General features: G+C 47.5%; 1 protein-coding gene across 1 annotated transcript in view; it reads left to right on the forward strand.

Moving 5' to 3' along the window:
• Positions 1–12,834, forward strand: part of babam2 (BRISC and BRCA1 A complex member 2) — a 56,242-nt gene that overhangs the window by 30,998 nt on the left and 12,410 nt on the right. Inside the window, exon 7 of the mRNA XM_056590117.1 lies at positions 5,650–5,759. Within this exon, the coding sequence (XP_056446092.1) occupies positions 5,650–5,759 (110 nt within the window). The remainder of the gene's footprint in view (positions 1–5,649; positions 5,760–12,834) is intronic.

Below are 12,834 nucleotides of genomic sequence, written 5' to 3' on the forward strand. Positions count from 1 at the left end.
CAAAGCCCATTACAGTTCTTTCCTTAGTGCAGATGCAGCACTGAACCAAACAGTTAAACCCATTACCCTTAATGATTATCTGTTGCTCATCCTTTTTTGTGTGGATTTTGGGTTCCTTTCTGTGAATGCTGTGGTTTAGGGGGAACACTCTACCTGCATGTATGGGATATATTGATTATGGAGGATTGAAATATACATTCTTCTTGACTACAGCATCCCCATCCCCATGCAATCATAGCATTGGATAACATAGACCACTTGATTAATTAGTGCAATAAAGCATGGCAAATCCTCTATTGCCTCATTTCATTTTTACATGGCTTATTAAAAATCAGCGTCTGCACCATGCAGGATCTTTATCGATGGCTCACTTTTGTTCTTTGGACTTAAACAGGCAGGTAGCGCCACAAAGATAATTTAGTGCCACACCCATCCCACTATTCCACCTGAACCCTGACATAGAGCCACACACACTCTGTATGCAAACACACGCTCACCACCAAAACAAAAACCCTCCTGTGACTGTGGCAACAGGGCAGTGTTTGGGTGTGTTTGGGTCTGGCCGTTGCCTCCCCCCATTCCCTTCTGCACCGCTTGCACGTAATGGAAGCATGGGCATAGTTTAGCTTCTTACGTTCCCTCACCTATTGTCAACATGAGAAGAGTCAAGCCCACAGCTATGTGGAGGCACAAAGATCTGCCTGGTTAATCATCGACCGGACTCAACCGCCTCTGCGCCACACCGCTCCTCTTTTAGGGAAGGAGGCTGGGTCATCGCCCATGGAGGCAACATCTGAAAATAGGGAGGGCTAACGCTAGCTTAACTGCTCGGTACTGGGGATTGTGTGTGTCATGTGGTGACTTGCACATGCAATCGCCCGCTGTGTAATTTTTTGGGATCGAGGCAAGATGAGGGATTGCCATTCTCTTCCCCACAAGCAAGAAGACACAGCAGCTCCACATCATTAGCAATGTTGTGCTGGACTCTCTTTCCTAATCAGAAAATGACATGATGTCACGCAATGATACATTTTAGTTGGCACCAACTTGACCCCCCCGTGACTGTCCCTAATGGCCTCAGTCTCGTTAGACCCGGTAAGAGCAGACATGAAAACATAAAAAAAAGGGATAGTCCATTATATTAAGGACTTACATGCTTCAAGTTGGTCAACCTAAAAACCTTGAACAGCTGTAATAAATGGCAGCCGCCTTCCAAATTCCAAAGTCCTGAAAATGTTCATTAGAAGAAAGGTAAAACATAATGAAGCTGATCCTTTTTAACAGAATGGCCATCTTGTGAATAGGTTGCCATCACAATTCTGCTGTCCTCTTGTGACCTGTGGCATATATTAAAGTTCATATATTCAGGTACAGCAAACGGTTACCATCATCGATCCCATTACCCATTATTGATGCCTAGTTTTCCCGCTAAGATTAATGAAGTGAATCTTCTATTTCCTTTTTTTTTGTTTATATTTATACCCCACTCCCATAATTTTTTGTATAAGCGAATCCCAAGGATTTCTGGTAGGCACTTCCAAAATGATATAGATAACAGTGAATTTTGGATTTGACACTGCATTGGATACATAAATGATTTGGGCACACAAGCTACAATTTGGATTATATTTAATGGATGGATGCTGATTTAAAACCTTCCAATTCTTTTGACATTCGCGTGACTCTTACTCGTCCACTTGCTCATCTGCTGGAATTGACGGTCTTGGGTAGGCAGGCTCCCTTCCTGACCACATCTCCAAAGAGCTGTGTGGTAGATGGCTCAGGAGGTTAGAGGGGGGTGGGGGGGGGGGGGGGGGGGGGGGTGGCTATAGCGCCACAGCTACAGCCAGCATATGGACTCTGGCAGTGAGCCCAGGAGCCGGACACGTCCTCCCGCAACAACCCTCCCGTCACTCAACGCCGAGCCATGCCGCGTCAAGCGTGACATTTGAGGTTGGGGCAAGAAGATGGACAAAAGCGACCCCTTACCTCTTCCATCCTTGCCCCTCCACTCCCCATAACACCCCCCCCGCCCTCCCCACTACCCTGTTGGCTGCAACCTCGTGTTTATCTTCACGGTGACTTTGGCCGGACTTGGGCCTGGCGTAAGGACAGCTGTCACATCTCCAGCACGTCACATTTGATGCAGGGGAGATGCTGCGGGCATCAGGAGAAACAAGGACGAACCACCGGGAACGCAAGGAGGACGGAGTGTGGGTGCGTTTGTGTGTGTTTGAGAAGAGAGTGAAAGTGAACGTCTTTGTTGGACAAACGTGAAGGCTTTTTACTCAGAGGGTGTCCTCCAGCTCAGCTGCACACGCACACACACACACACACACACACACACACACACACACACACACACACGGGGGCATGTACACACATCAGCCTCTTCCCAGGTTCTCCAGTGTTTGAGTCACATCCTCTCCGGGCGCAGGGTAAATACTGCCTCGACACCCCGAACACCACCCCTGAAGGACTCCCTCCTTGACTCCTAGTCTTCTGACGGAGGTCTCCCAGTGCTCATTACTCCCCTGTGAAGTGTCTTCATTAGGGGTCTAGCCCATGGCCTGTACAGCAGAGGCCTTTGTTTTTAATGATGTTAGTTCACCACTAACTATTTACATAAGTAATCCCAACCCTGCCCCAAGTGTCTTTGGTTAAGGGGGCTTAAATAGGGGGCTGCCAGTGTGCGATGAAGCCCGAATACACAGGCTTTATAGTTTTGTGTGTGCGCTAGGATACGTTCAAGGTTCTGGTTTGAATTGGGTTATCTAAGCCAGGAAGCTAGAAAGGTCAACATTTATTGTTTGGTTCTCGGTTTCCCTTTCTTTTCAGCAACAGCAGCGTAAGTAAAACAGCTAATCGCTGAGAGGATATTGACGTTTGCGTGTTCCAATCCAAATATGCGATTGGATCTCTGTGTGAACGCTTCCAAGACAAATACAAATTAAAAAAATTCTCCGGGGTGGCCTCGTCCAACCGCATTGTCAGTGGTGTATCCGTGTGTGGTGTATCCGTCTGCCAACCCGTCTCTAGACGCATTTGTCACTGCCATGATCACTCTCACACCTGCATGGCTATGGAAACTCGCCACTCACTATGCCCCAGTGTGGTTGCTACGTCAGTTGCCAGAATATGTTCGTATATAAAGTGTATGTTTTACTTCACTGGCACGATTGAGACAGATTAGCAAAAATTGGTCACTGGGGGACAAAAATGCATATTAACCTTTATGCAAAATGATCACTCACCAACAAATGTATTTCCTGCATTACCCACTCGGTATTTCCTTTTATATAAATGGCTCTCATTTCTATACTACAAGTATTGTTCTGACTGCCAGTCTCTAAGACTAGATGATCTAGTATTTGGCATGATTAAGTGCATTCAATTTTACTGCTTGTATTCTTTTTGGCCAGCATCTGCAGTTCTAAGAGGAAGCTGGACCACATGCTTTGGCATGCTACTAACAACCCCTTGGTAATAGCCTTGTTTTCATTTTTGCCCGTTAGAATAATGCTGGAAATTGATGGCAAGTCAGGGTTTGAACTTCATCTGGTTGTTATTCATCAGTAAAAGTTTTAATCTGCAGTTACATTGCACAAAACATTAAAACTGCTTTTTTATCCCCCGAGTCTTGGTCCCTCTGCCTAGTACAATAATTGAGAATGGCATTAGCTCAAACTTGGGGGTATGGCCTCCGCCTCTTTGATGTATTTGCTTAGTATCTGCCGCATTGACGCCGTATGACTTGTGACAGCCCTTGGTTGTGCCGGGGACACGGCGACACTGAATCACTCCCCAGAGAGCTGCCTCCACAGGGCCCCGGCCGGCCCCGGTTCACCAGGCAGTCCTCCGCCCTCCCGCTCACCTTGCTCTTGATCCCTGTGCCGCTCACGTTGTCCCGCATTCTCATCTCGCTCGGCCATCCATTGGATCGCCTCTAGGACGAAAATGAGACGTGACAATTACAAACGGGAGGAAAATAATTGTCTTGGCCCCTTCTTCCTCTTCAACATCATCCCCTTAACACACAAGCACAGACACAAACTTCCCCTCATCTGTCCACTATCATCACGGGCGGAGAGAGGCCCAGCCCTGCCACGTTGTCTGAGACAACGCGCGGCTTCTTCTTCTTTAGAGACGGGGGACACTGTTTGATTCGAGCTGATCCCATCAGGCAACACGTTTGGATGCCCCGTGCTGTTTATTATGCCGCCATTCCCCACTCTTTAGCGGGGCTGTTACACAAGTCGTTTACACAAGTCGTTTACACAAGTCGTTTACACTGTCGATGCGCGCTTGGTAACTCGCTGCAACACGCAGAGAGACTCTGAACTGATGGAGTCCACAGCCACTAAGTAATGTCGGTTTTATGATCTACCACTGTTTACATAATTATATTACGAGAAGCTTTAATGTGTTGTTCTACTCTGTTGCAGAGTGTTCGTGCATCTAACTGACATGACCGAAAAGGCAGATTAAGTGTAGTTTGTTTGAAATAGTTGTTTGCAATGTAATAATGCAATGCAATAGAAAGTTACTACATTTTTTTGACCCCATTATTTTTCTGATATGAACACGTTAATTTCAAATGGCTGTAATCTATGCTTTTTTTTTCCTGCAGTTTTAATAAGCTTGTATAAGCTGTATTTCTCTAATCAGTATATGTTGATTGCTGAAGGGCTACTTGAGTTAAAGACAGTGCGGCGACGCCAATTAGCTCCTATGTAAAAAATCAATTAACGCCACTTGACGCGGCGGCAAAACGCGCCGTCAAGTAAGGGATCCACCCACGTTGGCGTCGCCCGTTAAACTCCACCGACACAGGACTTTTTCTTGACGTCTGTTAAGCAACCTCAGCGAGTACACTCGCTCAGTGAGCCCGGGTACGAGGATCCAGGGAGGCCATGCCGTGAACTGGTGAGGCGGCGATCGCAGCAGAACGCACCAGTTCACGGCATGGCCTCACAGCGTAGGCTGGTCGGAAGAACCCCCCCCCCGCTCACCACGCAATGCAGCGATTATCACAAATGGATGACTTCAAACCATCTGTGAGACATTTGATTAGCGCCGCCGAGCATCCCTGCATTTTTTTTGTGCTTTTGCGTGTTTGCGAGACAGAGAGATGTGGCAGAGGGAGTGTGGGGTGGGGGGGTGGGGGAGGCCCAGAGTGGTTCGGCGGGTCAGAAAAGGCGCCGATAATGACAGTCCTTCTGCGAGTGGACATGCTCCGGGGAAATGAAATTATAGAGCGAGAGAGCAACCCGCAGAACCTTGGGAGGAATGGGAGGCAGCGAGGACGGGAGGCAGCGAGATGGCAGGCAGCCTCGGCACGCTAGAAGCCGTGATGGTTCGCGCGGCGCTTCCAGATATCAGACCGGCCTCTCGCGGCGGCTGTTGAAGCTAATGCGGCGTGAAACGAAACAGATGTTCCTGCTGGTGTCTTTGCTTCCTATCCCCTCTTCCACTCCGTGTCCAGCTGCACTTTGGCAGAGGCGTAGATGACAGGCCCTAGGTGAAGGACGGATTAAACACGCAATTATTCGCTTTTTTCTATATTTCTGTGTGAAAGGAAAGGTAGCCGTGAACTACAGTTTTCACTGACCCATGACTCACTGTCCCCCCTTTTACCGCCTAACCCAGGACACCACGCTGGACCCTGGAGAGGACATGGCCCTGCTCTCTGTGAGCTTCGAGGACGCCGAAGCGACCCAAGTGTTCCCCAAACTCTACCTGTCCCCGAGCATTGAACAGTGAGTACTCACCCCTCTGAACTGGAGCGCCTCAGTCATTCAGAGCACCCGCTCAAAAGCAAGGGGCCGACCCTTCCTTCAACCCTCAAAGGTTACGGGGCTCTCTTCATTAGAGTGTCACAGAGGGGGGGGGGGGGGGGGGGGGGGGGGGGGGGGGGGGGGGGTCCTGTGAACCGTGGCGTACCCAGTGCCATGGCATGTCACCTCGTATGGTCCTGGGACGTTTCCCCATCTGCCCTTATTCATAGGTTCCACACACACTGAGGCAGAAGCAGAAAATAAATCAAAAGAGGAAGAAGTTCTGTTCAATGACGCACGGCTAGGTTAGGATGAGTGTCCGTCTGCAGTCTGGGGTGTGTGTGAGTGAGTGTGTGCTTATTTTACACTGTCTGTCCCCAATTATAAGATTTGGGCAGAAGCGTACATCTTTTTTTTTTTTTGCATTTATTTGCGTGGATGTGTCAGTTTACATTGAGTGTGTGTGTGTGTGTGTGTGTGTGTGTCGTGCAGGTACCAGCATTTGCATAGGCTATAGGCTATTCTTCAACTACTCGTGTGTGTGTGTGTGTGTGTGTGTGTGTGTGTGTGTGTGTGTGTGTGTGTGTGTGTGCGTGTGCGTGCGCGTGCGCTCGTGTGTCAGGTATGGGTCCTCTCTGACCTGAGGGCGCCCCCAGTCTGAGCCTTCGTGCTGAGAATAATGTGAGGCTGATGTTTATTTACGAACGCACGCCCCGTCACACCAGGTTATCGGACCTCTGCCCTCTCTCCTCCTCCACCTCGTCCCTCCCTCCTCTGCTCTCCCCCTCTCCCTCACTCCCCTCTCTCCTTCTCCCCCCTCTTCCCTGCATTGTGTTTGTTGGTCCGTATTTTCTAAGATGCTGTGATTCATGTTACAGTTATTTTTCAATGTGTTTGCTCTCAGTCCCCTTGCCTGAGTCACCTGCACAAGGGCTATTCTATTGTCATCCATTTACACTAAGTTAAAGACACATACATACACATAAACACACCCACACAAATAGACTTTATCTCTCGGATATGACATTGACACCATTTGTTCCCTTGCTAAATAGTTAGTTATTATGTGAATTAATGTGCAGTCACTGCTTAGAAAAATAGACTGACAGGCTATCTATATTGGTCTATATGTCCAATGTTTATGTTGTGTTTATGTTAAGTTTGTAATGCGTATTTAGACGCATTACCCCCAGACCCAAAATAAATTTGACTTCTCTGCATGGGTTGTTTCTCTGCACTGTTTTGTCGGCAGTCGTTGCGTTGCCCCTCTAGATTGAAGCACCTACAAATCAATTACAATTACAATTAGGGCTTTTAGCAGACGCTTTTATCCAAAGCGTCTTACATCGGTTAATACACACATTGACACACCGATGGCAGAGTCAACCATGCAAGGCGACAGCCAGCTCGTCAGGAGCAGTTAGGGTTAAGTGTGTTGCTCAGGGACACATCAACACTCGGAGCTAGGAGGAGCTGGGGATCGAACTAGCAACCATTCAGTTACAAGACAACTGCTCTACCTCCTGAGCTAAGCCGACACAAATCCATTCCGTCCATCTTCAGCATCCCCCAATCTTTAGTAAACAATGTTAAAAACCTGCTTCTCGTATCACATAGTAGTGTGTGTGTGTGTGTGTGTGTGTGTGTGTGTGTGTGTGTGTGTGTGTGTGTGTGTGTGTGTGTGTGTGTGTGTGTGTGTGTGTTTATTTTTGTGCACATCTGTATGTGTCTCTGTGTGCACATATATTCCTGTGTATATGTGTGCACATCAGTGTCTATCTGTGTTGTGTGTGTGTTTGTGCACATCTGTATGTGTCTGTGTGTGCACATATATTCCTGTGCGCGTCTGTGTCAATGTGTGTGCACACCAGTGTCTGCTTGTGTTGTGTGTGTGTGTGTGTGTGTACACAGAGTTGACCTTGCTAGTGCTGCAGACCTAGGTGCGTTGGGGGGCTCCATCTCTCCGGCCAGGTCGGTGAGCAGACCAGACAGGAGGGGGCTAACGGCGGCAGGGGAGCACAGCAACAAAAAAGTGTGTTTTGTGTTTGCAGGGCCTGAGGGAGGCGACTGCACAACACACCGAACTTGCCTTTGGTGCGAGCCCCCAGAGAACAAAGCTTACATATTAATATATTTATATATATATTTACATATATATATATATATCACGTCTACAGCAAGCAAACCTCTAACTCATCAACTATCTATACTTCCAATTAGTAACTTTCTTCTAATTGCCCTCTTTGGCGTTTTTGTGTAGCCCTGTTTGTGATTCCACCATACTGAATGCCTTTTGTGCGTGTGTTTTTTTTTTTTCTCCTGTTGTCTGCTGTGTGGGAGTCTGTTAATTCATGACCTCAGGCCAGAATGTATGTGTTTACCATTGTTTGAAGACAAGCAGTCGTATGTGTGAGTTTTTTTTTGTTTTTGTTTTTTTGTGCATGAATGATCATGTGCTTAACAACGGCACTTAATTTATCCTATGTGTGTGCGCGTGTGTGTGCGCGTGTGTTTGTGTGTGATTTCAGATGTGTTCTGCTAGTTTGCCTCTACTGTGTCCTTACTGCCCCTTATAGTCCACGGCCATGTGTTGTTGCCCTCCTCTCCCTGAGATCGGAGGAAAACAACTATCTAGAGCAACCTCTGTTTACGGGCAGAAATCGCCTTTCTTACATCCAGAAACGCTCGCTCCTGTTCCCTCAGTTCCCCCGTCCATCTATCGGTGTGTCTGTCCGTCCGCTCCTCTCTCCCTTTATCCATGCATCCCCTTCTCGGCTTTTTAAAAGAAAAAAATGCATTCATCTCCATTTCCTTCTCTCATTCCCTCCTTCCCTTTTCTTTTTTTTTTCTTTTGCTTCTTTCTCCCCCATCTGCTGCCGGTCTCTTTCTCCGTCTCTCCGTCTGTCTCTATTTCCATCTCTCTCTCTCTCCCTCTCTTCTGCTGATCCCTCTGGCGGATCCTCAAAGGGAGCTGAGAGAGAGTGAGTGGGACTTGAAAGGGAGACAAGCAGCGTGCTCTACCCCGGCAAGGTCGTTCCCTCGCTCGACTGAAACGCAGCGAGCACAGCAAAAGAAAGGGAAAAAAACAAGGAAAACGAACACAAGGGAGGGTTGATTTATTTCTTTATTTTTTTTTTGCCTTTCTTCCCCACTACTTTCTTTTTGGATTGAGTTTCTGTGAAACTCTCTCCGCTCCCCTGCTCCTCCTGTCCCTCCACATCTATTTGACAGAGCGCACGTACGCCCAATAGATTGAGGGTCTCCGATCAGGACCACCACCACCACCACACCCTCGGCTGCCATCCCTTCTGTCTTTCTATCCACCCCCCCCCCCCACACACCTCTCTTTTACTGTTGCGTTTCATCCTCCATCTTCAAACAAGCTGTTGCTCGCTAATGTTTCCTGGCTATGGAGAAGCCTGATAAAAAAAATAAAAGAAAAAGGAAGAAAAAAAAAAACCTGTTGGAATCAACGCATGACGCCCACACGGTTTAGCGATTTTGTGCGCCGCCGACCGTAGCACTCGCTCCGCGCTTTGATGGGGACGGGCCTGCGTATCTGCTTTATTTCTGTACAAACTATTGATTAAGGGCAGCCAATGCTCTATCCTCCGCTCTCCCGCAGCACTCACTTCCTATAGATCCTCGCTGGTTCCCCACACCCGTCGTCTGTCTGTGTCCGCTCGTTGACGCCAACAGCATCAGAGGTTCCGTGTTTCTCTCTTCTTTTCATCGCGTTGCCCAAAGCGTTGCGATAATGACCACCGCCAAGTGACCATGAGCGGTGTACTTTTACTGCAAGATGCACCGATATATTTATAGGTGCAATGTATTCACCATGGAGCCAGGCGATTTTCGAATGCAAATTAGAAATGTTTGTACTATAGTGAGCAGCAGAAGGCAACACCAGCCTCCTTGATGAGAAGCTCAGCCCTTGCTTTTCCATTTTCCTTCTTGTCCAGGGCTTCCGTTTCAAGGAACCGACTTGCTTAACGAATGACATTAAACGTTGTGTGGGCCCAACCACGCCCCAAAAAATGAAAGCTCTCGTAAACCATTTAGGAGAGAAAATAAAGAAGGCCTGTGTTTCCAGGAACTAAGTCTACGTGCCATGTGCCAGGGTTTTATTTTGAGAGCAGAAGTGAGAGATGAAGGGTTGTTTTTGGAAAAACGTCTCTTGGACAAGATGGGCAGCAACGATGCGACACGTCAGTTACTCTACCTCTTACCGGTGGCCAGGTGGAAGATTCCCCTTCTTCAGATGTAGCAGGAACGGCCGTCCATATGTGGAACGTTTTAAATCGGCCAGGGGATTATGTTTGCATTTTGATCCGACCGGATTAGACCAGTGTGTTCATTACAATTGTTTCATCTATTTATTTATCCATTGCAGTAAAGTGATGTGGTGAAGCTTCCCACGTTATTGAATGTGGCTTCGCAAGGATACCGTGAGAGCGAGAGCACCACTTCGACATGCCTGTACTCACAAATAGCCCTAAATATCTTAACAAATGTGAAAGAAGGGACTGGGGGAAGGTCAGACTATGTTTTCTTCCTCTCCGGTCTCTGGCGCTGTGCTTCATTTTAACCATGAGCTCTGGGTTCGTCTGGGATGTCCAGCACAATTGTATCTCACGTGGAGAAGTATAGGTGGATGCTAGACTCACAATGTCTTTTCAGGGGATTCTCTGAAAAATACCATTGACTATACAATGATATATTTAGTTTATTTAATGCACTGTCTGTGTTGACGTGCCATTGCATAAATAACCAGCACCAACTTTCTATTGCATGTCTACATGCATCAGTGCATTGTGCTATCGTCCGTCCCTTTCGGTTGCATAGGACATCACGCCTTTTCAAGTATAGAAAAAAACAAGCGAGAATATCAGAAGATATTGGCCAACTTTTGTCGTTATGTAAATAACGATAAGCGGTGTTGACAGGTGGAGAGAGCATCTTCTTACACGTGGCACGATAACTTATGCTACGGAACATAGACGAACGAATGTACTGGCGGCCCCGATTTAAAAAGCACATAGTAGGTGTTTAGTCACGCCTGCTGCTTTGCATTAGAGGTTCAAATACGGCAGCGTGGTATCTCGGTGCGCTGGGCTTTTCTGTTGTTTTTGTTGTTCTGTTTTAAGGGAGGGTTGTGTTGTTGTTGGGGTTTTATTTCGCTTCAGTTAGTGCCGTAATCCACTTTTATTTTCAGAATAATCTCATTATCCCTCCTTTTGACTTTCACTCCTCGTTTACCTGATTGCTTTCCGCCTGTAAGACAAGTTGGCTCCATCTCCGCCCTTTCCACAGAGAAACCTGCTGCATGGCATAAAGGAATCGAGTGGGCACCGACTCTGCCCTCAAACCAGATTTAGGAGCCCAGAAAAATCAACACAGAGAGACAGTTTTAGGCTGCAGCGCACTAATGTTTGTGTATCTGCATTTGCCTTGAGGTGTGTGTGTGTGTGTGTGTGTGTGTGTGTGTGTGTGTGTGTGTGTGTGTGTGTGTGTGTGTGTGTGTGTGTGTGTGTGTGTGTGTGTGTGTGTGTGTGTGTGTGTGTGTGTGTGTGCGTGCGTGCGTGCGTGCGTGCGTGCGTATTTGTGTGCTTGCATGCATTTGGGTCAGTATGTGTTTCTAAGTACGTGAGACTAGCTGGCTGTACTTTAAATCCCATCTATAGTCTTTGGGAAAAAACTTACCGTACTTGAAGGCTAGGCTTGGATTTAATTTATAAATGTTTGAAGTATAATAATAATACGCTCAACCTATATAGCACTTTTGTAAATACTCGAGACTCTTCTCAAAGTGAACACACGGGGTAAAATCACTGAATAGGTAGCTGTATAAATAAAGGACGGGTAGTTGAAAACTAGAGGAATCATTAAAAAAGAGGGAGGGGAGAGAGGGAAAGAAGTTTAACTTTTCAAAGGTTGGTTTTGAGTCCTCAGAATATTACTAAGGTCAACCTTGTGTTTCAACTGACTTCCATTCTGCTGACGTTCAGATCTTCGCTGTTGTTTGTCTTGAAGATGAGCATTAGGTCCTGTCGTCACCCTCCATGTGCACGCTTTCTGGCTCCTCTTTTCCTCCACAACACCTGACGTGATGTTCAATCTGCGGATCACCAATGCAAACTGGCAAATCCTCGAAAATGTGGTTATTCCAGCTGGCCGCATTGGCCTCTGAACAAACCCACCACCTGTCTCTGTGTTCAATCTGCTGGGTACACTCAAGAGCAAGAGTTTTGGGGAAAACAATAGAAGGTTGACAGGCTTCACCTGTATTATTCGTGACTCTGTGACGGGGAGAGAAGCAGAGACAGAGTACCCACCTCATGTATTTCAAAAGGACCCTGCTCCAATTGACAGCTCTGTTGTGCAGCCGCTGTGGCCCAGCAGGAGAGCAGAGCTCTCGGCATGACGGGCGCGTCACCATCACCTTCACCTCACCTTCGGGATGTAGGTCACACCGGCAATGCCACATTTTTTAATAGAGCCATCCACGTTTTGATCATGCCTCCTGTTGCGTTGCGTCGGTCGCCCGTGTTTGGGTCGTTTTATCCCAGATATGAGTTGGATGTGAGAATGGTAGAGACACTGCTGCTGCGATGTTGGCAGTCGGCGGGTATATATGCATCATAACGGGGTTCACTCAGTCCTCCTTCCTGAGGCAAAGCACGGCCAGGCTAATAATAATCTTCTAAATAAGCCCTCGTTTGGCTTGCACATGAAATGGAGGCTGATTGATGCTCTGGGTACGACTCGGTGGATCTATAGAGCCTTGGCGTCTGCACACTGTAGTTTAGCATTCACGGAGGCGTGCTGTTGGCAGCTCGCCGTGTAACGATATCCAAACACACCCATCTGGGCGCACCTTGGCCACAAGCCACATCTGTTTGCCCTTTTAACCCTGCTTACAATTGACCCCTTATCACCTTCCACTGCCACTGATACCCCCCTGCACGCATACACAAGCAATGCACACACACGCGCACAAATCACACCGTGTGTACACAACACAACCCAACAGAGGTTCGTCACCGTCCACCTGAAT

Source organism: Gadus chalcogrammus, chromosome 5, assembly GCF_026213295.1.
Source record: "Gadus chalcogrammus isolate NIFS_2021 chromosome 5, NIFS_Gcha_1.0, whole genome shotgun sequence".
Taxonomy (NCBI): Eukaryota; Metazoa; Chordata; class Actinopteri; order Gadiformes; family Gadidae; genus Gadus; species Gadus chalcogrammus.